The 27,243-nt window shown below is 41.8% G+C and overlaps 2 protein-coding genes across 2 annotated transcripts; both read left to right on the forward strand.

Annotated features, from left to right (window-relative positions):
• Positions 1-23,601: 23,601 nt before the first annotated feature.
• Positions 23,602-24,228, forward strand: LOC138876287 (uncharacterized). The gene has a single exon (XM_070155199.1). It carries the CDS (start codon positions 23,602-23,604, stop codon positions 24,226-24,228), a length of 627 nt encoding a protein of 208 aa, XP_070011300.1.
• Positions 24,229-24,651: 423 nt separating this feature from the next.
• LOC138876288 (uncharacterized) lies at positions 24,652-25,461 on the forward strand. Its single transcript, XM_070155200.1, has 2 exons — positions 24,652-25,194; positions 25,309-25,461. The coding sequence occupies exons 1-2, from the start codon at positions 24,652-24,654 to the stop codon at positions 25,459-25,461; spliced, it is 696 nt and encodes a 231-aa protein (XP_070011301.1).
• Positions 25,462-27,243: the final 1,782 nt, after the last annotated feature.

Below are 27,243 nucleotides of genomic sequence, written 5' to 3' on the forward strand. Positions count from 1 at the left end.
CCTAAATTTACCGGTTCAGTGTCATTTAGATTCGGCTTAGGTTTATTCTCAAAATATTCCAACTCTCGGTTTATCTCCCTAAAAGCCTCTTCCGCATCATATTCTGGTTCTGGGTTCATTAATTCGCAGTTAAATAGCTCATTGTGATCTGGGCGTGAAGTCCGCAAGCATGTCATATTCAAAGCCGCATTATTAGGACTGAAAAGGAAGATAAAAAGAAAAACTAATAAAAAATCAAAGCAAAAGAAAGAATAGGAAAGCAATGATGATTTTTTTGTATATTTTCTTTGGAAAGTTGGAAGACAACAATGTTTACAACTGGGAATTCAAAACAACAATTGAAAAGAAGAAAATGTTCAAGTTATGTCCCGGAGATAACTTGTGATACAGGAAAGGTGGCAGGACAGGTCTACCCGGACTTCCGTCTAGTTGGGAATGGCGTGATCTCCCAGTTTTGGAGCTTGGCGTTTGGCCCCATGTATATCATCTCAGCAGTGCTCGTGCCTTCGCCTGGTTGAACCATGTGGACCTCGTAGAGCATTTCCCTCATTGCCCCACATATTTCCTCGATTTCCTCAACTGTGAAGACCTCATCTTCTTCTTCTTCAGTGTACCCTGGCCTGACAAAAGTCGCATGTAAATCCGGCAGTGGTTGAGGCAACTTCCAGCCCTCATTTCTCCTTTTCTTTGCCCATTTTTCGTCTGCTGGAGTAGGTTTGAAACCTAGTCCAAAAGGTTTCTTGATGACTGGTAAAGTAATGGGTTCCGTCATTCCCTGAAGGGTTCGTCCAAGCCCCTTCCCTGGCCTAAATCCGTGTCGGATCATCTCTTTGGCCACCATAACCGAAGCGTTAGACAAGAAAGGCTGGGGGCAAGGTACTCCCTCTTCGTGCTGCTCTGCCAATACCACCTCGAAAGCTTGATAGACCGTATGCTCGCTCCCTTCTCTTGGTTCAAGATACGGGATAGATGGGTCCCGATAAATGGCATGTTCGTCTTCTCCATGGACCACGATCTCTTGGTCTTCATACTCGAACTTCACCATCTGGTGAAGAGTAGAAGGCACGGCTCCTGCCGCATGGATCCAAGGCCTGCCAAGGAGGAAATTGTAAGATGTGTCCATGTCGATCACTTGGAAAGTGACTCGAAATTCGACTGGTCCTATGACCAACAACAGGTCTATTTCTCCCATGGTATCTCTCTTGATGCCATCGAAAGCTCTCACGCAGACGTTATTGGGTCGGATTCTTCCTGCCCCAATTTCCATTCTTTGTAGCGTGGAGAGCGGGCAAATGTCAACACCTGATCCCCCATCCAGCATTACTCGCTTGACATAGTAGTCCTCGCATTTCACTGTTAAGTGTAAGGCCTTGTTGTGTGCTGCTCCTTCCGGGGGTAAATCATTCTTATTGAAAGAGATTTGGTTGACAGCGAAGAATCTTTCTGTCATCCGCTCTAGTTGCTCCACCGAGGTTTCGACCGGTACATATGCTTCATTCAGGGTTTTCAGCAGGATCTTTTGATGCTCGTTTGACCTCATTAATAATGACAGCATGGATACTTGCTCAGGGTGCTTGCGCAGCTGATCTATCACTTCGTAATCCGGCATCTTCATCTGTTGGAAGAACACTTCCGCTTCTTCAACACTCACGGGCTCCTTTGGAGGGAAGCGCCTTTGTGTGGCGTTGTTCAGTTCTTGGGTATTTGAGTACCCTCCAACGAAAGTATTTTCTGGAAGTTCTTCCATGACCTCCTTACCTTTGTATGTTACCAAAGTCTTTTGATAATTCCACGGCACTGTGGACGGGTTGGTCATTGGCTTTTGTGGCACGCGTCCGATAACCACTGGCTCATTCAGCCGAGGTGGTTGAATCGTCCCCCGGACCACATAGGCCCCTTTTGGCACATACATAGGTTTTGTCTTTTTGATCCCGAAGTTCTGCGTCTTCTTGGCTTGACCTCGCGGTATGTAAAGAACTCCACCCTTTGCTGGTACTACTTTCTTCTCCACCTTCTTTTCAGGCTTGCTTTCTGCAGCCTTGGCCTCCTCCCCCCTTTCTGATTTCTGGTCTATTTCAGGCCTCCTCCCCGTGTCGACAATGGCAATTATGGCTTTCAAGGCAGGGTCGAACTCTTTGTCTTCACAAATCATGCCGATCAGCGGCCCATTATTGTGAGCGGGCAATGGATTGTTAGTCACATTTGGGATCTCTTCGTCCCTTAGCACTATCTTCCCCTGCTCTATCAAATTTTCGACCACTCTTTTCAATGACCAGCAGTCATTTGTATCATGTCCTTCGGCCCCTGAATGATAAGCGCATCTGACTCCGGCTTTATAAGAAGGAGATGTCGGGTTTTGCCTTGTTTGGGGAATTGGTTGCAAGAAACCCAACTGGACTAGCTTAGGGAACAATGTAGAGTATTGTTCACCGATGGGCGTGAAAGTCCGCCGTCGAGGTGGCTCCTGGGGGCGGTAGTTATTCTGCGGGGGTTGTGGGTTATAGTGGTTGCGGTAAGGAGGCTGATTTCTGGGAGGTGGAGCTGGGCCTCGGTTGGCTTGTTGTGGTGGATGGTTATAAGGTTGGGCATTCATGACCATATAAGGTTGATGAGCATATGCCACATTTGAGTGGGGGTAGTAGTGTTGTGGGGCCCTTTCCGGAAAATGGGGCCTGGGATGACGATACTCCCTTGCTTCAGAGGCTGCCATAGCCGTTTCTTCCTTCTTCTTCCCCCTTGTCGTCCCTCCAGACCCGCTTTGGACGGCCTGAGAGGTTGCCCTTATGGCTGCTTGACTCAGAATCCGACCCGTTTTCAGCCCATTCTCTACCATCTCTCCTATCTTGATCGCTTCCGCGAATGGCTTACCCATGGCCGACATCATGTTTTGGAAATAGTCAGACTCTTGAGCCTGGAGAAAGGTAGTGACCATTTCCACTTCATCCATGGGAGGCTTCACTCTCGACGCCTGTTCTCGCCACTTAATAGCATACTCTCTAAAGCTTTCCGAAGGCTTCTTCTTCAAATTCGACAGAGAGTTTCGGTCTGGCGCAATGTCGATGTTATACTGGAATTGCTTTACAAAATCTCGGGCGAGATCATCCCATATATGTCATCGGGACATTTCCTGATCCATATACCATTCCGAAGCTATCCCTACTAAACTTTCCCCAAAATATGCCATGAGCAGTTCTTCTTTTCCGCCGGCTCCCCGCAATTGGTTGCAGTATTTCTTAAGATGTGCAATGGGGTCACCGTGCCCATCGTATTTCTCGAATTTGGGGGTCTTGAAACCCGTTGGCAGGTGCACGTGAGGGAACATGCACAGGTCGGCGTAAGAGACGCTCTTTTGTCCGCTCAACCCTTGCATATTCTTCAAACTTTGTTCAAGGCTTCTCATTCTCTTAGCAATCTCATTTTGTTCTGCAATCCTGGGGTTCTGATCCTGTCCCGGTGCGAGTTCGCACTGAGGCGGTAGAGGATTATTATTGGTAGCGAACCTAGTTGGTTCCATTGAGAACGATGGTGCTTGGAATGTAAAAGAGGATGAGTCAAAGCTTGGCTTGTATGTGGCAGGCTGTGCCGTAGCTGGGCAAGGCGATGCAGTAAAGATGTTCATGCTTGCATCAGTGGCCGACATTCGGGGATGAGGCTCAGAAGGTGATCCTGCGGAGAAGGCGGAGTTGGCTGGGTACCCGAATGGGGTAGCAGGGTAATTTATGGGGACATTAGAAGTCCCACCTGACCTGGAGAATAATTCAGGGAATCCGGGGACGACACTTGGCGGCTCTTTCCCATTGTTCCAGTCATCCAGCATTTCCAACATGCGGAGCCGTAGGATTCTATTTTCTTCCGCAGTTGCGGATTCAGGCGTGAGGACGGCTGAGATTGAGCTCTCCTCAGAGACGGGGACTGTTTGCAATGGAATTTCCGAAGACATTTCCACACTTCCTTTTGACCTGGTGAAGTAAGTGTGAGTACTGCTTCTAGTCCTAACAACAGGTAGTTGAACACCTCTCCTTGATCTCGTGAAGTATGAATGCGAGGCCAGACTTTCACCAAACCAACCGTCTTTTCAAAAACCCTGGGAAAAATGCTCAATGACAAACGCACGGTTAATTCTGCAGCAAATAATAGATAGTTAATCTCACGTTGGGCATGATGCACCTATACAGTTAAGTGGATTACTATATGTTTGCTACAAGAGCATGCGTCATTCCGGCATTTTTTTCTCTTATTAGTTTTTCCCTTTTTTTTTCTTTCCTTTTCTCTTTTGTTTTCCCTTTTATTTTATTTATTATATATATATATATTTTTTATTTTTGTAGTAAAAGAAATGCGACCGGATCCCATGAGGATTGCCTACGTATCATGATGCCTACGTGAATCAGATCATTACGTAGTTCGAAAAACACAAATGGACGTAAAAGAAACAACCTCTTCATTGTTGAAATGTTCTATTACAAGCTACATTCTGCAAAAGAAAAAGCAAACTTGGAAAATGAACCTAGACTCAAAATAGACTGAAAATCACCTTGATGAAAAAAAAATAATAGGCAGAAGATGCTAAAATACAGATTTGACCTATGAATGCATTATGGTTTTAAAAATCGGTTTCCGCGGGGCATCGTTCGGCCTCGCCGCGGTCCTAGGCGTGAGATCCCTCTCAAGTTGCTCCAGCTCGTGCATAGTCTGCTTGACATAACCCATTACTGCCGAGAGGACGGTAGCGCTGGACATGTTCTCACATCGTAGGCATCGTCTGGTGATGGCATGGGCAATGGCCTTGATCCTATCTCTGGTTTGCTTCTTCTCTACGAGCAGGCGTTTTGTCTGATCGCTGCATATCTTGAAAACTTGAGCATCTTGTACATGCTGATGCTTCAGTCGTCGTACTTCCAACTTCATCTGGGCTATTGAGTCATACCAGTATCTGCTCTCAATTTGGAAATCCTTGGCCTGATTAGCTGCTTTGATCTCAAGTGCAGCCATCTCTCTCTTTATCTTAGCAACAGTCTTCTCATGGTCGCTTTCCAATCGATTCAGGTACCTGCGATGCTTATCCGTTCTTGTATCCCACTGTGCTTTGAGCTCTGCTATGATGTTTTCAGATTTCTCCAAACCATCTCGCCATTCCCTGATTTCACCTTTTAGCCCTTTTATCAGCTGCTCGTCCGATCGACGCCTTGGTTGTCTATCTGCATCCAACCTTATCTGTTTGATCTGGGCTCTGAGCATTTCATTTTCTTGAATTAACCTGTTCCGCTCTCCCAGATCGGTAGCAACTTGCACGTTGTGTTCATATTTCAAGTTTTCCACTTGTTGCTTTAACCTGCTGATTTCGGTGCAATAGCCTCTTTCTTTTGCTAACCAATCCCACTGCTTTTGTGATGATTCGGTAAAATTCCGGATGTGGGGTCTCTTAGCTGGCCTTTCATGCTCGAGTTCCCTTCTGTACCATGCAAGGTAACCTGGCGCCGTTTCTCCTTTGGCTTGATCCCGCACGCAAGTATCTGATTTCAAATATTGACCCTCATTCCAGATTTGGCGAATCTTTGCTTCTGGGAACTGTCCGTTAGGACTTATCTCAACTGCTTGAGTGCTTAGATCTTCCTCATGAGGTACTGTCTGGCATCTTCCGAACTGTCTTAAAACTCGGCAGGGTGCGTAAGGTTGAATGCTCTTAAGCCCCATCAGCAAGAAATGAGTTTTAGCCGCTGACATATATAAGACCTCATCAACGGGCAACCATCCCAACTTCCATTGTATTTGGCTGGCAGTAAGAGCTTGAAAGAACGAGGTCCAAGCCAGGACTCCTTCGGGCAAACTGATCTCTTTGGCTCTCGCGTAAGATTCTTCTATGCGGGTCTTTTCCGGGGAACCATGGCTCAAAATCTCGGAATGATGGCAAAGGTGCTCGGTCATCCATATCTGCAGGAGCAAGTTACAACCTTCGAAGAAATTTCCCCCAGCTTTACAAGCTGTGAGAGCTCGAAAGATGTCGGATACCACCATAGGCGCGAGAGTACTGTCACTTTGCGTGAGTAAAGGTGCTGACGACCCCAGATATCTTCAAATCAATGTTTCCATCTTTCCTGGGAAATACCAGAAGGCCCAGGAACATCATCATGAATGCTACCCGTCTGTGCTCGTCCCACTTCTGCCGAACTCCTTTGCTGCACAGTTTGTTGATTGGATTATTGAATCCCCCCTCATGACCGTACCTATCATATATGAAGCATGGAGTACAGAATCCGGCTGCTAGATCCGGGTTGTGGACTGTTCTGGGTATCTTCAATGAATCTAGGAATCGATGTGCCGTGACGACTCTTGGGGCGACCACGTATTTTTCCCTCAACGGAAGTTCAGTATTCCCGATGTATCCGGCCATTTCTTCCAAAGTTGGGGTGAGCTCAAAGTCAGAGAAATGGAAAACATTGTGCGCCGGGTCCCAATAGGTAACCAAAGCTCTTATGATATCTCCCCGAGGCTGGATTTCCAACAGACCCACAAGACCTTTCAGATTTTTCTTAACCTCATTTTGCCCTTCAACACCTAGATCATTCCACCATAGCCGTAACTTGATAGGGATTTTGGTCATTATTGAAAAATGTTCATTTTGCATCGTGCTCATCCTGCACATTTATTAAGGTGATTTTAACAAAAATGACTGACTCAAAATATTTTACAGAGGGGACCAAGCTTTGAACACGGCCTTTAAGCACTTCGGGGACGAAGATTTTAAGGCTGTGTGGGTCTAAAAATGCTAAGCAAAACCCAAAAGTGGCTATTTATGCAAAGTCAGCCTTCCGGCGTCCCTTTCGGGAACATTCGGCTATTCATGTCAAAACAGCGTCACCCTATTCATTTACGACCCTTTTTAACGTTTTTTTTTTTTTTTTTTTTAAAAAAATTAGGAAACTCAATATTGCTAACACGACCTTTCAACGCCTAGGGGACGAAGATTTTAAGGTTGTGTGGGTCAACTGGACTAAACCTTAAAAATGACCCAAAGGTGGTTGTTTATGCAAAGTTAGCCTTCTGGTGTCCCTTTCGGGAACATTCGGCTATTTATGACAAAACAGCATCACCTGACTTATTTATGACTCTTTAAAAATTTGAAACATATTTTTTTTTGATTTTGGCTATTTTAGCAAAATGGGGGTTGAACCCGACGAGGGTTGCCTACGTATCTCACATCCGGTGAGAATCAAACCGGCGTAGTTCGGGCATACCGTGAATAGAGAAAATTAAATAAACCTAAAAATCAGAAATAAGTATTTTTTATTATTTTTGAAGAAAGATAAAGACTAAAGAAAAAATAATTTTTGCAATATTTGGACTATCAGTCTGAATTTATAAAAATTTGGACTATTAGTCTGAATTCATAAAAGGGGTACTACGAAAGAAACAACTCATTTTTTTGAATTATGAATTTTCGATTTTTTTTACTTTTAAAATAAATACCTTTTCTTTTTTTTTTGATCTTTGAAAGTGATAAAAGAAAAAATTTTGTATATATTTTTTTTAACAACTCTCAATAAACAAAACAGTTTTTTTTTTAGAAAAATTCCGGCGAGGTTTTGACACTACTTGGACATTGGTTTTATTTTCCAAAAATAAGTAATTATCTCCCCTGCGCTGTTATTTTCCCTTCTTTTTTTTTTTTAAGAACCGGTCGACATGCGGAACCGAAGCAAATAAATGCATAACACAGATAGGAATGCAGCATGATGGTCTTTCCATTTCAGGTTGCCTGTCCTAGACGGACCCAACCCCTGTGTTGAGTCCCCTAAGTCAAATGCCATATGATGCAAATAAGCGTTCCTACTAGGGATCCGGCATGAAGTTTCGTTATACTAGGTTTAAACCTTGGTATTTGCCCTAGACTGTGTACCCGAGCGGACAACTCGAGTCGAGGAGGGGGCTACGTACCGGGGACCCGCGAGATCGTCCGGCTTTGTAACTTGTCCGACCTCTTTCTTATTTCAAGTATTGACACTAACAGAATAGGGAGTCTCGACCAGCGAGCTTCTCCCCGGAGGTAAGAAAAGAAGGGTTTCGGCACAGTTTATATACAGTTCAGATAATATCAAAAGCGGTAAAAGACAACATTTAGCACTTTTATGCAAAACATGTAATAAAGATCAGATAATAAGCCAGATATAACAATTATTCTAAGCTCGAATTCTTGGACCCTGAACCAGTGGTTCTGGGTCACAGCAGTCCCCAGCAGAGTCGCCAGAGCTGTCACACCTCCTTTTTGCGCGCCCGCCCCGAAGGGTTAAATGCGCGAGGGGAGTTTTTCCAATTTAAGTGACAATATTCGAAATGGGATTATTTATTTAATTCAGAGTCGCCACTTGGGAAAGGTTTGGCTTTTGGTGTCCCAAGTCACCGGTTTATCTTGAATCCCAAATCGAGGAAATTTTCGACTTTTCCAAATGAAGTCTGCGAACCAGAAATTCTAAGTAAGGAATTCTGTTGACCCGAGGGAAGGTGTTAGGCACCCTCGAATCCCGTGGTTCTAGCACGGTCGCTTAAATTGTTATAATGGCTAAATATCTGATTTAAATACATGTTGTGACTTATGTGCTTTTATTAAGTTTTAACCGCTTTTATTATTATCATTTACTTTTATAGAATTGCAACGTCGTGAAAATGTATCTCGAACCACGTCACAATCAATGCACCCGTAGTTGTTAACACATTTCGACTCCGTTGAGATTTGAAATTGGGTCACATAAATGCGCACCCGAATTTAAGAATGTGATTTGATTAAGTCGCGCCTAAAGAATCTAACGCGTTATTGTCTTCGGGAGGGCAGTGGAATTCACTAAACAGCCCGTCCCAAATTCTAAGTATTTATTATGACCAATTATTGAGGGCCCCGCAATTTGCCTTTTGATTTGGCGAGGCTCGTCTCATTATTTTAGAAGGGTACCCTACAAGAACTACATTTTACTACATTTATCTTTTAAGGGAAGGATGATGCCGAATTTTGCTGGTTTAGACAAATACGGACTGAATCCTTATTATGTTTGCCGAACCTAAACTTGTTTGATTACTTGATTGATTGTTCATGAGGTGAGAGCTACGGCATGCTTTGTCTTCAACAAGTGAATATGCTTATTAATTCGCTAAGTGAGATTGCAAACAAACTAACAACATATGTTGAGTTATGTTTTAACGACCTCCAAGTTCTATTCTTAACACTCTAACCTATTCGAAATTGATAAAGAAATCGGCTGCTTTATTAGGAAAAATTACTACTAATTGAACTCAAAAATGATTATCAGTTTTTCTCAACAATCATTACATCATTTCGAAATAAAAATCTGTAACGAAACCCAGTATCGAACCTGTATTGGAACGAATGAACTGACAAGAGAACTGGCATTCATAGCCATACTCTTAGTGTGACTGTATGGGAGTTTGTTTGGGGATACATTTATCCCGGACCCCAGTATCGCAGTTTTGTCAATTCAGTGGTCTAGGCAAAATACATACAATGCTTACCATGACTCTATGTTATACAGTCATACTAAATCAAACAAGTGTTATACTTGAACTGAATGTATACTAAATCAAAACATGTTGTCCATGTCATACTGTCATTACTATTGAGCCATGCTATCTAACAGTTCATCTTAAACAAAATGTATGCTAGTTCCTACAGAATATTTGCAGTTCACAGTAAGAATACAGGCCCAAACAACATTCGAACTATCTTTTTACACCAATGCTATAACATAAACTGGCGTTCATTCCTTTATTTCTGCTTCAACTTCAAACTTTCAACAATACAAGGTTCAAAGGTTGTGTACCTGGGAATATTTGCAATTGAAGAAAAAGGGCAATCAGTAGAGTAACAATGAACAAATGCAGCAGCAGTAACAGCACCAACAGCAACAGGGCAGAATAGCAGCAGGCAAAACAAATAGCAAGAAACAGGCTCGAGTGCAGAGATGCAAATATGGCCAATAGAAAGTAATAGCCAAATAGCAGCAACACCCAGTGGAATAGAAACAGAAATCCAAACAGACCAGACCAGTAGTAAACCAATGAAAACACTCGACTAATAGACACAACTGGAATTTCAAAGAATCAGAATTGATTTGAAACAGGTTTAACAACTGAAACCCAGTAATAATAGGAGGAAAAAGCTTCTGATTGTTGGTTGTATAGCTTCTATCCCTTAACCTCTCTCTATCTGTGTTTTTGTTTTTCCTTTTCAGCTCTTAAAGTTCCCAATCCCCTCACTGTGTGTGTATATTTTCTTTTCAGGTCTGATCCTCTCTCTGTATCTCTTTTCCCTTCTTTTTTTTCTATGGTGTATGTATATCCCCTTTTATAAGCCTAAACCTCAGCCCTTTTAACATCCTGTTTTCAGAATATCACAGTACCCTCCCATGTGCATTCCCATTTTCAGATTCCTATTAGTTATTTAAGTATTAACCTCCATCAACATTCCCTGGTAGATTTAACTTTTAAAAGGTTTAATACTTTTTAAACTTAAAGCAATGTATGGGCAGTAGAATCTATCTGACAGCATATGCTGTCAAACCATTTTTAAAATTGAAAGCCCTTTTATGCAGGAAAAACAGGCTGTGCACAAGGCACATGAGGTGCACCAATGCACATGTTGTGCCAAGTGCACATGCCCTCCATTTCAGAACTTTAAACAAAACAATCCTTTTTACATTATTGATCAATTCACACAAGCTATAAGTAAGCAAAAACTGGTTCTTAATTGGCTCAAAGCAAATGTTCATCAGAAGCAAATCGGTTTACTTTGTTCAGACAGTTGAAACTAATTGACGACACATGTCGACTCGACTATATTAGCATTAACATACACAATCGTAGCCAAAAATCAGACATTTAAACAGTGTCGATACATGGTTTGAATTATACTGACTAAACAGAAATACCCTCGAGGAGTCAACTAATCAGTACAAATTTGGAATACAACCAATACATATGTCTTATCAGAATATGAGGGGTTCAAACAAACATAGTGGTTCAGGCAAGGTGGACAAACGGAAGTTGGTAAAAATTCAAAGACACAAATTGAAACAAAACATGAACAGACATTTAATCACTCACATGGACCAAAACAAATAAGGGAAGAAGGCAGACTCACCTCAAATCTTGAAAAATCGGGAACCTTGACTCGGACTTGGACAGACTTTCTTAAGGCTGAACGGACTTTAATCGAAGTGTTTCTCAGATGAGAAACACTTCGATTAAGGTCCCTTGGACCTTAATTTCTTTGGCTCGAACGGGTATGAACTAGTGACGAGGAACTACAAAGTTCCAAAACTCAGATCCGGGATTCATGTTTCCCTGGTTAGATTCGGACCAAACCAAGTATGGTTTGGTCACGAGGAGGGTCCGGGGAGTGTCTGGTATGAAGCTGGGGTTGTTTGGTGTAGATCGAGTTTTGACTCGAATCTTCAAATGAAGATTCGAGGACCTGGGGGGTGATTCGAAGTGTGTGGTTGGTAGATTTAGGTTCAGGGTGGCATGGGGGTTCTATGGTGTTCAGGTGGAGGTCACCGGCGTTCAGGCCGCCGGGTTTTTGGTGAAGGTGTGCAGGGGCGGCTAGGGTTTGAAGGGGATGGGTTTGGTGAAGACGAAGGCGGGGGTGTTGGCTAGGGGGGCAGGGTATGGTGAATGGTTTATATAGTTAGTGGGTGGGTGAACCTCGACCGTTAGATCAATCTAGATCTACGGTCTGGATCTGAAGGCTTAAATGGAACGGTGTCGTTTTGAGGGTTGAGGGTTGGGTTCGGTCCGGGTAAGATGGGTCGGGTTTATTGATGGGTTATGGGGAATTGATCTTGGCCGTTGATCACTCTGAGATCAACGGCCCAGATCAGGCACGACTCAAACGACGTCGTTTGGACGTCCTGGGCATCAGGTGGCCTGGACCGGGCAGGCCTGGGTCTTGGGCTGTTTGTTTGGGCCAATTTTGTTAAAATTGGCCCAAGTCCGGAAGGGAAGGGGTCTTTTCTTTATTTTTATTATTTTTTTTTTATTTTTTTTTATTTCCTTTTCTTATTTATTTTAAAACAAAACTAAGCCAAAAAATCAAATTAAAATTAAATACACACTCAAATACAATTATTTGCACACATACTTAAAATATTTCAAAACAGGTAAAGTCAAACCAAATAAAATCACGGACGAAAATGCCTATTCATGATTTTCTATTTAACGACCGGATTACGGTTTGAATTATGCAGGACACATATATTTTTGAATTTTATTTTAATGAAGTAAATAAATAAAAATGGGTCAAAGTCACAAATAAATCAACAAGGTGCCGCACAGAAATCCGAAAATTGTACAGCAGGGCCAATTATATATATATATATATATTTTTTTTTATTTCTTTTTGGAGCAATTGTCGCGCGAAAACAAAAATCACGTGCTCACAGCATCTTTAATTATTTTTATTTTTGCAAAGCATTAGATATAATTCCACTGGCATTTGGTTGTCTGAAAGGAGCATATATATTAAAATTTGAACTCTTGTGGCCATGTTTGTCCCTTTGTTGTCACCAAACTAAGTTATTATTATTATTATTATTATTATTATTATTATTATTATTATTATTATTATTATATTTTAGAGTCCCAATAATCTTTTTTTATCTCTTAAAAAATACTTATTTAGTAAGGTAGTTAAGCTGTAGATTAGAAAGACAATCTGTAAACTTATTTTTGTAAATAGTTGGCTACGGATTGCAAATAGCAAGATAGGGCCAAATCTGTAACATAGCTTTAAAAGACCATATATGCAGATTTAAAGTCCAAAAGCATATGGGCTTTGGATTTTGTCTTGGACATGAGCCCATTTGACTCCATCAACCCAATAGTGGACTGACTCATTCAATGTCAAGACAAACCCACATCTTACTAGTTTTAAGCAATGTCAATTAATAATTTTCTCTCATTACTTTCATATTTTAAATTAGTTCTCATAACAATAATTTTCTCTCATTAGTTAAGTTATAGATTATTATTCAAATCTTTTCTTTAATTTGTTTTAAAATAAATAAAAACGGACATAAGAAAAGCATAAAAATCAAATAAATCACAGTTTATCCAAGTTTAATTCAAGTCAAATGTAGTCAATATAGCGACCGTGCTAGAACTACGGGACTCAGGGAATGCCTTACACCTTCTCCCCGGTCAACAGAATTCCTTACCCGGACTTTGTTTTCGCAGACCAATAATAATAGAGTCAAACCTTCCTTTGAATAGGGATTCAAATAAAAGGTGACTTGGAACACCAGCAAAAATCAATTCCAAGTGGCGACTCTGTAAATAAAATAATCCCTATTTTAAATTTATCACTTTAATTGGAAAAGCTCTTTAACCTACAATCCATAATATTTTACACTTATCTCTTGGAGGGGTAAAAAGGGGGTGTGACAACAACAACTCCAGTATTAGTTTTGCAATCAGCTTTAGGTTCATATACCATGTATTGTGATGCTTCGAGAGTTGGGATTGGTTGTGTGTTGATGCAGGAGAGTAGAGTTATTGCTTATGCTTCTCGTCAGTTGAAGCCTCATGAGAAGAACTACCTTGTTCATGATTTGGAGTTGGCTGCCATAGTTCATGCATTGAAGATTTGGAGGCATTACTTGTATGGCGTATCTTGTGAGGTGTTCCCTGATCATCGCGGTCTTTAGTATTTGTTCAAACAAAAGTATCTTAATTTGAGGCAGTGGAGATGGTTGGAGTTGCTTAAGGATTATCATATCACTATATTATATCATCCGGGCAAGGCCAATGTGGTGGCCGATGCTTTGAGCCAAAAGGCAGTGAGTATGGGGAGTTTGGCATATATCTCAGTTGGGGAGAGACCTCTTTTAGTTGATGTTCAGGCCTTGGCCATTTGGTTTGTGAGGTTGGATATTTCGGAGCCCAATCGGGTGTTGGCTTGTGTGGTTTCTCGGTCTTCCTTATATGATCGCATCAGAGAGCGCTAGTATGATGATCCGCATTTGCTTTTCCTTAGGGATTGAGTTCAGCATGATGATGCCAGAGATGTGACCATCAGTGATGATGGGGTGTTGAGGATGCAGGGCCGGATTTGTGTGCCCAATGTGGATGGGCTTCGGAAGTTGATTTTGGAGGAGGCCCATACCTCGTGGTATTCCATCCATCCGGGTACTGCGAAGATGTATCAGGATTTGAGACAGCACTATTGGTGGAGAAGAATGAAGAAATATATAATATTTTACACTTATCTCTTGGAGAGGTAAAAAGGGGGTGTGACAACTCTGGCGACTTTGCTGGGGAATTTTTCAAGAATTCGAGCTTGTACATTAACTTTATTTGGCTTTATTAATTTTTGTATATATTATGATTTATTTGGGCCTAATGTGGTACTTGTTCGCTTTTTTTTGCTTTGATATTGTCTTGACTGTATATATAAATTATCTTCTCGCACACCCCATCTGAGTCTTCTGATAAATAATAGTGTTGTGTGTGCTGACCAGCTCCATAAAATTTTCTGTTTGAGATAAAGCCAGTGTGTAGACCTGCTCCTGGTGAAAGATTTAGTCACACATGTTTAGGCGGGGAAAACCACCAGTAAAGCCGGAACCGTTCTACGGCCGGCACACTGACGCTCCTCGGCTCAAGTTGTTCGCTCGAGTAAGCCAGTCTAGATACTTTCTCCTGTAGGATTTAAAAAACCTAGAAGAACAAGCCACATTCCTGATTATTCCTAGTAGGATCATTTTTGTTTTGCATCGTTCGACTTAGCGAAGCTCGGCACAGGGGTCGGGTCCGTATAAGACAAATATCCTCTTTGAGACCAGCATGTCCACTTATGTGATACTTGCTACATCATTTGGAAGTCTTGTTTGCATTGTTCACCGGCTTTAGAAAATTAGTTTAGCATAATTTTAAAAAAAAATCATCATTCTCCTAGTTTAGCACAAATAATCATTTCTTTACTAAGATTTTGTAGTAGTCTAGCGTGATGTGTGAAGATTAATTTTTTATATAAAATCAAAAGAGAAAAATACTCATTTTGACCGAACTACGCGGGTCTGATATCTCACCGGATGTGAGATACGTAGGCAAACCTCATCAGTTCCGACCCCAATTTAAAAAAAAAGAAATTCAAAAAATATTTTCTTGCGCTTTTTGCCTCCGTCGGGAGTGCAGAGCGGTTGTTTTTGTAAAATAGTTAATTTTTTCATTTTTATCCTTTTTCCTTTTGTTGTTTTGTTTTACCTTTCACCGTGATAGCCTTGAAACCTTCCTAGGATGTGTTGCAGTTTTGTTTACGTTAAGTTAGCCATTTTTATTAAGGGTCCCTCATGTCGTGTTGTTTTATCAAAATATTCCTAGAGTAGATGTTTGCTTTCAAATATTATTTTGCACAAGCTGCATGTACATATATTTTGCCTTTGAGGTTGGGCACATAGGTAATATGTCTAGGGCTTATTTCTTCTCCGCCGAATTAGTTGGGTCAGTCATTTACTTGATTATTTGGGTTTTAATTGACCACAATTTAAATGAGGGTTATCCTCAAGTGGGATTTGTGGGAGTCAAAGGATCAATACATTCGAGCTTTGCGGTCTAGATAAGTCGTAGCCATGTTCTCTCCTTTTCAGGTACGACATGAGTACGATGAGTCAACAATTTGAAAAGAGACCTATGGACGAGGAGACACCGCAATTTTTTATCGTCGATGAGGTACCCACACTTCTATCAATTTGGTGGAATGACATAGATGGTTATGAACAAAGACAAATAAAACGATACTTGGGACATTTGGTTCACATAATAGAGATCAAACCAAGAAATGATGTTATAGAAGCTCTAATTCCTTGTTGGGACCCGGATAACAATGTATTTCGCTTTAATGATTGTGAAATGACGCCCACACTAGAAGAGGTCGCGAGCTTCATTGGAATAGGCCAATATCTTCCCCATGAAAGACCTATCATACCAAAAAGAGTACATGCATGCAAATTTTTGGAACTTTTGAAGATCAATCATGGAAAGTATAAGGGGTTATCCGATCGATGGGTCACTTGAAATTCTTGTTTGACAGATATAGCAATAGAGATGCTTTTGAAAACAATTTTGGTCAACTCAAAAATGACGGGGACATAGAAACAAGGAAGATGCATAGGCGTTTTGCCTATATGGTTGCATTTTTGGGCCATATGATTTTTCCAGATGTAGACGGGCGTATCGACATTCAATTAGCTGGGGTAGTACAAGCTTTGACTACCATGAAAAAACCCACTCTTGTCCCTATGATTCTTTCAAGTTTATTCTGGGCTTTGACCAGGTGCCGAGAAGGACAAAAAATTTTTGAGGGCTACAACATATTACTACAGATGTGGATTTTGTAACACTTCTACCGTTATCCTGTCATCGAGAAATTCGACCCGCATTGGTCTAATTTTGTTCAAAATCATGAAGAGAGGATTGAAACACGTGAGTTTCCTGAAGGAATTGGAGCTTGGAAAGCGTTATTTATCACCTTGACTGCAGATCGAGTCACTTTAAATTACCATTGGTCTTCTGCGAAGGATGTTATTTATGAATCCTCTTATCAACCTTTCCTGATATTAATGGGGCTCAACGGCGTCCAACCTTACGCTCCGCTTCGAGTGATGCGCCAATTAGGCCGATGCCGAGAAATACCACTAATAAGGGACATGAGCAAGTTCGCATATGACATTTCTCCAGAAGAGCCGGTCGATGATAAGGAAGTTATGAACAGTTGGTTCGGGGGTGGAATTTCTGAGTTTCATAATATGGTAGAAGACCGTGAAAGAGGGGAGGTGGCCCTGGGGTACCTTGCTTGGTTTCACGACCCCTCATCATTGGTAGATAGGCCAGAAGGGTCCAACAGAAGAAGAAGTGACCACCTTGTTGTACAAATGCTAAAGTAAGAACTGGACCAAGCTAGAGAAACCATCTTTCAACAACAAGCCCAATATCAGGCCAACATCATTCAGATCCGGTTGGAGGTTAATAAAGACTACCAAGCCACCCTGCAGGTTATGGATAAGGATTTAAAGACCACTCATATGAATCTGGCATGTTTAGAGGAACAACTTGCATACATGGTTAAGTCGGCCCTAAAAAAGCTGAGAAGGGTCGACTCTCTAAAATACACAAGTTGCAAGAAGACCTGAGCATCGTCGAGGAAGCAATGCACCAACAACAAATGGAGTTTGATCTCCAGAGGGAAAAATTCGAGTCGATTGATAATCATCCACTAGCTGAATTCGAGATGGAGAAACGTCACTATCATGAGGTAATAGGTCGGATACAAAATGATTTGACCGAAGACATGAAACAAAGGAACTCAGCATTGGACCGCGAGGCAGATGCACTGAATTTGGCCGATACCCATGGGCGTCAAATCGATGGCATGTTTGCGTTCTAGGAGAATGTTAAAAGAAGGATAGTTGAGATAGCCGAGTACACTACTCTGGGGTGCACAGATTGTAAGAAAATGAATAGGAAAATGTTTATCGAATCCGCAATCAACCTCGCTCGTCACATTGCTACAGATCTGGAGGCCCTGTACAAAGATATGTCCAACCAATTGGGGCAGGGAGCGCCCCAACCAAGATGATGACAAGTGGATAGTCTGCAAATTTGGAGTCCTTATTGCATTCACTTTTTAAGATGTTTTAGTAGGTGTATTTTTATTTTTGAGTCTATGAGGGGTCTGTTTGTGACTTTGGTTTTGTGGAGTCTTGTTTCAATCTAGTCGAGTCTATTGTAGTTTTCTTTGCGCATTTTGTTTCAACGTCTTGTACCAAAACAAAAAATATATATTGAAAACCCAAAAAGATTTTATTTTTCAAAATATTGTGTGTGTTTGTTTTTGTTTAAAAAAAATCAATCAAGTGTCTTGCATCTCTAAACTACGTAATGATCTGATTCATGCAGCGACATGATACGTAGGCAACCCACAAAAGGTTCGATCAAGTATTTATTTTAAAATGGCTCTAAAGTAAGGGGTCAAATAAGGAGAGTGAAAAAAAATGAAAAAAAGAAGAAGGAAATAACTGTGTCAATAAGCAACAAGTTGATAGGCCGGAATGAAACATTGAAGCCTTCCAAAAGCATTTTAGAAATGGTGGCGATGTTAGGAGCATGACATATTACGTGTAATTCATATCTATAAAATGCCTAACCCTAACACGTTTGTTGAATCCTAATCAGTAAGTTTAAAGTGATTGGTTTGTGGTAAATCTGGTAGCACATCATTACTTCACAAGATCTAAGGGACCAGTAGTAATGGATAACAGTGATGAAATCGAGTTGGTCAGTGACAATTCGCAGGGTCAGTCAGTTGAGCAAGAGTTTGAGGAGATAATAAAATTGAGACAACAACTGTCAGATGTATATCAAGCTTGGGTTTCCGGTCTACCTCCACCCCAAGGTCCCTCAGAGGGAACTTACACCATAACCCAGGCTACTCAACCACCACTCCATGAAACGAGCGATCCCATTATACCACCAGGGTATGTGCCGAACTACAGCCTCCATGCTGCCCCCAGTACCTCTATTATGCGACCTCCAGTCGTACCGGTCAGGAACACCCCTCTTGTCGTGTCTGGTGCACCGATATATACAATCCCGCCACTACCTCCTGTGACGAGGCCAAACAATGAGCCATTATCTCATGCTTATGATGGACAATGTTATTCTCCTAATATGGCTTTTGGGGTCTCGGCTCCATACAATTAGATTCCTCGATACGAATAACCAGTGGAAAATGAAAAGCCTGCCACAACGATTGAGCCAGATGAGATGCCCAGGAAAATGAAAAGTCTTGAACAGAATATAAAGAACATATAGGGACTAGGTGGTCACAAAAGCGTTTCATTCAGTGATCTATGCATGTTCCCTCACACCCATTTGCCACGAGGGTTCAAGACCCCAAAATTTGAGAAATATGATGGACACGGTGACCCTATCACCCATTTGAAAAGGTACTGCAACCAGCTGAGGGGTGCAGGAGGAAAGGAAGAGTTGCTGATGGCTTACTTTGGAGAAAGCCTTGTGGGGGTAGCTTCTGAATGGTTCATTGACCAAGACATCTCTTACTGGCATGTTTGGGATGACATGGCCCAGGCCTTCGTCAAGCAATTCCAATACAACATTGATATTGAACCAGACCGCAATTCCCTATCCAATATGAAGAAAAAGCCAACGAAAAGCTTTAGGGAGTACGCCATCAAGTGGAGGGAGCAAGCGGCCAGAGTTAAGCCACCCATGGATAATCATGAGTTGATCACTGTCTTTTTGGAGGCTCAAGAGCCTGATTATTTCCAAAACATGATGTCTGCAATGGGTAGGCCTTTTGCTGAAGCAATCAAGATAGGGGAAATGGTCGAAAATGGCCTAAAGACTGGCAGGATTGTAAGTCAGGCTGCTCTCAAAGCCACCACCCAAGCGATCCAAAATGGGTCGGGAAGTTTTGCAAATAGGAAAAAGAGAGATGAAGGTTCTATGATGACTTCAGGATGTAGGGAAGTTCAAAGAGGGGCATCGCACCCTTATGTGCAAGTTCAGCAGGGACGATCCATCTACCCTCAACATTACTATCCCCCACTAATTCCTCAATACTGTGTGGGCCTACCATAATATACAGTGTTCAATGCTCAATCATATGCTCGGCCTCCTAATCAACAGGTACGGGCACTAGCACCAAGGGGCCCCCGACCTCAGCAACAAAAATTTTGGGCACCCTACAATGCTCGTCCCAGACAGGATTATGGCCGAGAGCAAAGGCCGACAGAAAAATTCACTCCATTGGCTAAATCATACTCTAGTTTATTCCAGAAGCTGAAGCAAATGGGCGTAATTAGACCCATCACTCCCCACCATATGCATCCAAATTCACATGGATTTCAAGCAAATGCTAGATGTGAATATCATTCAGGTGCCCCAGGGCATAGCACCGATGACTGTTGGACTCTGAAAGGAGCCATAGAAAGACTCATTTCTGAAAAATTGATTGTAGTAACGAATGGCAAGGACCCTCCTAATGTGACAAACAACCCATTGTTGGCACACAACGATGTTCATTTCGTGGGAATGATTGGCCGAGATCAGGAATACAAGCCGGTCGTCCAAACAGAAATGACAGTGGGAGCAATTCAAGAAGGAACAAGTATGGAAATAAGACCAAGCTGAGATATGCAGTTGATAGTGAAAGGTGCCCCGAACTCAGAAAAGGTAACTTTATTTGTGCCCAAGGTCTCGAGGTTAGAGGTTCGCTCTAATGTTCCAAGCCCAAGGTTGTATTTCCTTGGAGGCCACCCTGTCACAAGGCAGAATCGGGGTGGTACGAATGGCATAACAGAGCCGATCATAATCAAACCTGTCGTGCAACCCCTTGTGACAAACACGAAAATTGTTCCTTGGAGCTACAACAAAACTGTAATGACCTACAAAGGCAAGCAAATCATAGAGGAAGTGGGGGAAACTAGAGGTTTGACTCGATCGGGAAGGTGTTATTCTCCAGAAGAGTTGATAAAGGCCAAGCAAATCAGAGAAGGCCAATTGCCGGTAAAGAAGCTAGTCACTGAAGCAGAGGCAGAAGAGTTTTTGAAGAAAATGAAAGCTCAGGATTACTCAATCATTGACCAGCTAAGAAAGACTCCCGCACAAATCTCTCTACTATCTCTGCTCATACATTCCAAAGAGCATGCTCGTGTACTAATCAAGGTCCTGAATGAGGCACATATCTTAGAGGAGACCACAGTGAATCAGTTAGAGAATATGGCCAATAGATTTTTTGAGGTAAACAGAATCTCTTTTACCGATGATGAACTTCCCGAGGAAGGAGCCGGGCACAATAGGTCTTTGAACTTGATGGTCAAATGTGAGGGGCATTATGTAAAGAGAGTCATGGTTGATGGAGGCTCAAGTGTAGATGTATGCCCTCTCTCTACTTTGCAAAGCATGAAGATCAATACGGACAGAATCCGACCCAGTAATGTTCGCATCGGTGCTTTCAATGGCTCAGTGAGAGATACCATGGGGGAAATCAACCTCACCATGACGATTGGGCCGGTGGACTTTGAGATTGTTTTCCAAGTAGTGGACATGGTCACTTCTTATAACTTTCTTCTTGGAAGGCCATGGATCCATACAGCCCGAGCTATGCCATCCACCATGCACCAGATGCTCAAATTCGAACATGACGGGCAAGAAATTATTATTCATGGAGAAGACGAGTCTTCCGTTTATAAAGACTCGTTAATCCCCTGTATTGAGGCCAAGAAAGGTTTTGAGTCCATTGTCTATCAAGATTTTGAAGTGGTTGTTGTGGACCATATCGAGGAAGGAAAGCACATTCTGCATCCTCATCTTTCAGCCACATCTGTAATGGTGGCTACGGTTATGATGAGACAAGGTTATGAGCGAGGAAAAGGTTTGGGGGCATCATTGCAAGGAATTTCAGAGCCTATTTCTCCGTTAGGCAACCAGGGTACTTTTGGCTTAGGCTTCAGGCCAACACAAGCAGACAAAAACAAATCCAAACACCGCAAAAAGAGTAGATGGGTCTTGCAACAGCCTATCCCTCATATTTTCTACACTTTTGTCAAGCCACGACTCTGAGATGGTCAAAATTCCTCGGCGCATGCAAACATTGATGAAATTTGCCATGACCTCAGCGAGATGTTTTCTGAAGTGAATATGATCCAGGCTGGTGAAGGCATTAGTCGTGCCGATGTGCAACTAATTAACCCAGACACCACGCTCACCAACTGGGAAGCAACTCCTCTCCCCACAAGGAAGGAGTCTTGGTAGTTTGCTTTTGCAGCTTCTTTTTTGTATTTTGGGTTACTTTCTGGGTTGTAATCTAAATATCTCAGGATGATTGTTTTGCGAATTCAATAAAATGCATTCAGTTTCCTATTAAGTTTCCTATCTTTTCCTTTTCCTAATTCCTGTCATTTTATTTTCATTTCAGTTTTGTTAGTGTTGGCTTTAATAACATGACATGCATGCGGAATTCATGCCTAGATCTTGAAAAGCTGTCTAATATCGAAATAACACATCAAGAGGTTGACTATGAGGAAGATGATATTGTTGAGGAAATAAAAAGAGAGTTGTAACAATTTGAAAACAAGCCTAAGCCAAACCTCAATGAAACTGAGACGATTAATATCGGAAGTCCTGAAGAAGTTAGAGAAACGAAGATAAGCATACACACTGAACAAAAAACCAGAGATATCTTGATTCAACTTTTATTTGAATATAGAGATGTGTTTTCTTGGTCTTACGAAGATATGCCGGGTTTAAGCATTGATCGGGTGGTTCATAAGCTTCCTACGTATCCTGGTTTTCCACCAGTCCAACAAAAGCAACAAAAATTTAAAACAGACATGAGCGACAAAATCAAAGAAGAAATAATGAAGCAACTAAGCGCCAATGTGGTTAGAGTTGTCCGATACACCACCTGGGTGGCAAATGTTGTGCCCGTGCTAACGAAGGATGGAAAAACCAGAGTTTGTGTCGACTATAGGGACCTGAACAAAGCTAGTCCAAAGGACAATTTTCCTTTTCCAAACATCCACATTCTTGTAGATAATTGCGCAAAGCATGAGATCCAATCATTTGTGGATTGCTATGTTGGGTACCACCAAATTCTAATGGATAAGGATGATGCAGAAAAGACCATTTTCACCACGCCATGGGGTACTTATTGTTACAGGGTCATGTCATTCGGTTTAAAGAATGTAGGGGAAACTTACATGAGGGTCATGACCACCATTTTTCACGACATAATGCACAAAGAGATTGAAGTATATGTCGACCATGTCATCATAAAATCAAAGACACAAGCCAATCACGTGTGTGATTTGGAAAATTTCTTCGAACGGCTTCGTAGGTATGACCTTAAGCTTAATCCAGCCAAGTGTGCATTCGGGGTTCCATCTGGGAAACTCCTCAGTTTTATAGTTAGCCGGAGAGGCATCGAATTGGATCCATCTAAGATAAAGTCCATTCGAGATCTACCACCCCCAAAGAACAAAACGAAGGTCATGAGTTTGCTCAGGAGGTTGAACTACATCAGTAGGTTCATTGCTCAGCTCACAACCAAGTGTGATCCCATCTTTAATTTGCTGAAAAAGGATGTCGTTGCCAGATGGACAGAGGATTGCCAAAAAAGTTTTTGACAGGATCAAAGATTATCTGTCAAAACCCCCTGTACCAGTCCCACCTGAACCTGGTAGGACTTTATTTTTATATCTATCAATGATGGATAATTCCTTTGGATGCGTTCTGGGGCAGCATGATGCAACAGGCAGAAAGGAACAGGCAATCTATTATTTGAGCAAGAAGTTCATCGATTATGAGGTTAAGTACATCCTTTTAGAAAGGACATGTTGTGCCTTGACTTGGGTCGCTCAGAACCTGAGACATTATCTTTTCGCTTACACTACTTACCTCATATCCAGAATGGATCCTTTGAAGTACATCTTCAAAAAGCCAAAGCCTAGTGGCAGGTTCACAAAATGGTAAATCCTACTCACAGAGTTTGACATCGTCTATGTCACTCGTGCTGCGATGAAAGCACAGGCTTTGGCAGATCATTTGGCAGAGAATCCAGTTGATGATGAGTACATGCCACTTAGCACATACTTCCCAGATGAAGAGGTCAACTCAATAGAGGAAATGGTTCCAGACGATCACCCTGTATGGAAAATGTATTTTGATAGGGCTGTCAATATCAAAGGAGTTGGGATCGGGGCAATCCTCATATCACCTATTGGACATCATTACCCTACAACGGCCCGACTTTGGTTCTTCTGTACCAATAATACCGCAGAATACGAAGCTTGTATCATAGGTTTGAAAATGGCCATTGATTTAGATGTGAATGAACTATTGGTTATGGGAGATTCTAACTTGCTTATCTGGCAAGCCCAAGGCGAATGGGAGACTCGAGACATCAAACTTGTTCCGTACAGACAATGTGTGCGAGATTTGAGCAAAATATTCAAATCCATCGAGTTCAGGTACATTCCCCGATTTCACAACGAGCTAGTCGATGCCTTGGCTACTCTAGCCTCGATGCTCCCTTATCCAGGCAACACTCATATTGATCCACTAGAATCCAAGTTCGAAATCAACACGGTTACTGCAACACAATCGAGACAGAACCAGATGGTAAACCATGGTATCATGACATAAAATGATTCCTGAAAACAAGAGAATATCCAGAGCATGGCAAAGAAGATCAAAAAAGAACTATAAGGTGACTCGCCAGTGGTTTCTTCCTGAATGGGGAAATTCTGTACAAGAGGACCCCAGATTTAAACTTGTTGAGATGCATAGACGCTACAGAAGCAGAGCGGATCATGAGTGAAATGCATTCAGGGGTATGCAGACCTCACATGAATGGATATGTTTTAGCGAAGAAGATTCTACGGGCAGGGTATTACTAGCTTACCATGGAGCGAGATTGCTTCAGATTTGTTCGCTAGTGTCACCAGTGCCAGATTCATGGTGACCTGATTCACTCGCCTCCTTTGGATTTGCATCCTATGTCCTCTCCTTGGCCTTTCATTGCTTGGGGAATGGATGTTATTGGGCCGATCGAGCCAAAGGCTTCAAATGGGAATAGATTCATTTTGGTTGCAATGGATTACTTCACCAAGTGGGTGGAAGCCGTCACTTTCAAAAGCAGTCACCAAGAAAGCAGTGGTAGACTTTGTTCACTCCAACATCATTTGTCGCGTTGGTATCCCAAAGACTATTATCACTGACAATGCAGCCAATTTAAAATTGTCATTTGATGAAGGGGTATGCGAACAATTCAAAATCATGCATCGCCATTCTACCTCTTACCGGCCAAAAGCCAATGGAGCAGTTGAAGCGGTAAACAAGAACATCAAGAAGATTCTTAGGAAGATGATCAAAGGTTCCAGGCAATGGCATGAAAAGTTGCCTTTTGCTCTTTTGGGATACCGTACGACTATTCGCACATCTGTTGGCGCAACTCCGTATCTACATGTATACAAAACTGAAGCTGTAATACCAGCTGAAGTCGAAATTCCCTCTCTCCGAATTATTGTGGAATCAGAGATTGAAGACACTGAGTGGGCCAAAACCCGATTAGAACAACGGATGTTGATCGATAAAAAACAGCTAGCAACAGTATGTTTCGGCCAGTTATAACAGCAAAGAATGGCACGCGCTTACAATAAGAAAGTGCGCCCAAGGCAGTTTGAGGTAGGCCAGCTGATTTTGAAACGCATCTTTCTGCACCAGATAGAAGCTAAAGGAAAGTTCGCCCCGAACTGGCAAGGACCCTACATCATCAAGAAAGTGTTATCAAAAGGTGCCTTGCACTTGGTAGATGAAGAAAGACGAGTACCAGACATGACTATTAACACAGATGCAGTCAAAACATATTATGTCTAATATATACCCATTATAGAATTTTCATGCATTGATTTTCTCAGATTGAAGTGGCGAAGGCTATCATTTGCTCGCTATTCTAAATAGGTGTCACCCTTTTTGTTAATCCTTTTGAGCCGTATTTGTCTTCTTTGTTTCTTACCTTTTGGAACTTGTGTACTTGTAAAAAAACAACAAATCTCTGAATCATTGAACTACGTTCGACCTGATTCTGAAAGGATACGTAGGCAGCCTTACCCTGGGTTCGGTCCCATCAGAACAAAAAATCCATATTCCCAATACTCCAAAACTGGGGCAGAAGTTTGTTTTATTTCACGGTTTTTCTGTAAAAACGATTCCAAAAGTTGTAATTCAGTTCAAGGTTCATTTCGCCTTTTTACCTTTCAAGAACTTCTGATCGATGTTTCTTAAGAATGATTGAAGTCCCCAGGCCAAAGGCGTTGGATAACCTCCCTCATACAATATCTTAGTCAAAAAAAAAGAAGAAGAAAAAAAGAAAAAAGAAATGAGAGAGTCTTATCAGTGAAAACCTGTACAGGCACTATAAGGTGGCAGTGAGCAGAGAAATGAGAGAGTCTTATTGGTGAAAACTTAGATGGTCACCATAAGGCGACGGTTAGTAGAGAAATGAGAGAGGTTAGTTAGCAAAAACTTGCAAAGGGCGCTACTAGCCGAATAAGGGTCTTTGATTCTCCGACATGAGCACAACCAAGACAAATTCAAGATGAACATTTGCGGCGGATTTTGAGAATTAGACAACTCAGTCGGATCAGGCGTCCAGTCCAAAATGCATGTCATGGTTCATTAAAGTCGGCACATACCTCCAGATAAGTCTCTATATTACTTCCCCCGAAAGGGACACCTTTTGTTTAAGCACAGTCCTTTTTGCTTCCAATTAGTATTCTGTTTTTACCCATAATTTTTCTTTGAGTCCCTTTCGATCTAATCTCGCATAAAAATCGAAGCAAAGAAAGGGTTGCAAAACTGGCTACAGTTTCCCCGTAATGTCGAGCACAATTTAGGGCATATATGCATTGACGAAGGCACGAATCCATCTGTGATCTCATTTGATAAGGCAAACAAAGTGTCTCAAAGAAATTGAAAAAGTCGCCTAAGCAAGACCTTCTTCATAAGAAAAGTCGATAAAGCACTACGGACACAAACTGATACTAAGTGCAAGACAACTGGGCTTGATTTTAAAGAAAAATAGCCTTGCCTTAGAGACAAGGGTAGCGGTACCATGGACATCTAATATTATAAATCCAAGGTCTCTAGAAAATGATATAGAGCAGCAAAGCATCTCGGTACCACACTAACAGAATCGGTTCTTCGACAGCAGTGGCCGTGAATCAAGCTACTCAAGGCATCAAGGCTACAAACCAACCACCACTTTGAAAACTCATAAATTTTTCTTTGTTTGAAGCAGGAACAAAGCATGTAGAATTGTGATTCTAAAAGAACGAATGTCACCAAACGTAAGCTCCTTAAAATCTCCATTATTTCTTTTACTTTCGGCATACATCACTATTGTTCACACCTCCTGTTTTTACATTAGTTTAACCTAGGTAGAACCTTTTTCTCCTAGGGGGATCCAGCTCATAGCTTGGGGTAAAAGTACTCTTCGCTCAGGTTATTTTTACGTAGCTTAACCCAGGTAGAATCGTTTCGCCTAGAGGGATCCAGCTCATAGTTCCGGGTAGAAGTACTCTTCGCTCAGGGTGTTTTACGTAGCTTAACTCACGTAGAACCGTTTCGCCTAGAGGGATCCAGCGCATAGTTTCGGGT

This window comes from Nicotiana sylvestris, chromosome 8, assembly GCF_000393655.2.
Source record: "Nicotiana sylvestris chromosome 8, ASM39365v2, whole genome shotgun sequence".
NCBI lineage: Eukaryota > Viridiplantae > Streptophyta > Magnoliopsida > Solanales > Solanaceae > Nicotiana > Nicotiana sylvestris.

Excerpts from the sequence above, each read along its gene's own strand:
- LOC138876287 (XM_070155199.1), top strand. The coding sequence starts at position 23,602 with ATGAAAGCACAGGCTTTGGCAGATCATTTGGCAGAGAATCCAGTTGAT.
- LOC138876288 (XM_070155200.1), top strand. The coding sequence starts at position 24,652 with ATGGGAATAGATTCATTTTGGTTGCAATGGATTACTTCACCAAGTGGG. Across the intron at positions 25,195-25,308 it reads ATAAAAAACAGCTAGCAACA|ATAGAAGCTAAAGGAAAGTT; the intron begins GTATGTTTCGGC and ends TTTCTGCACCAG.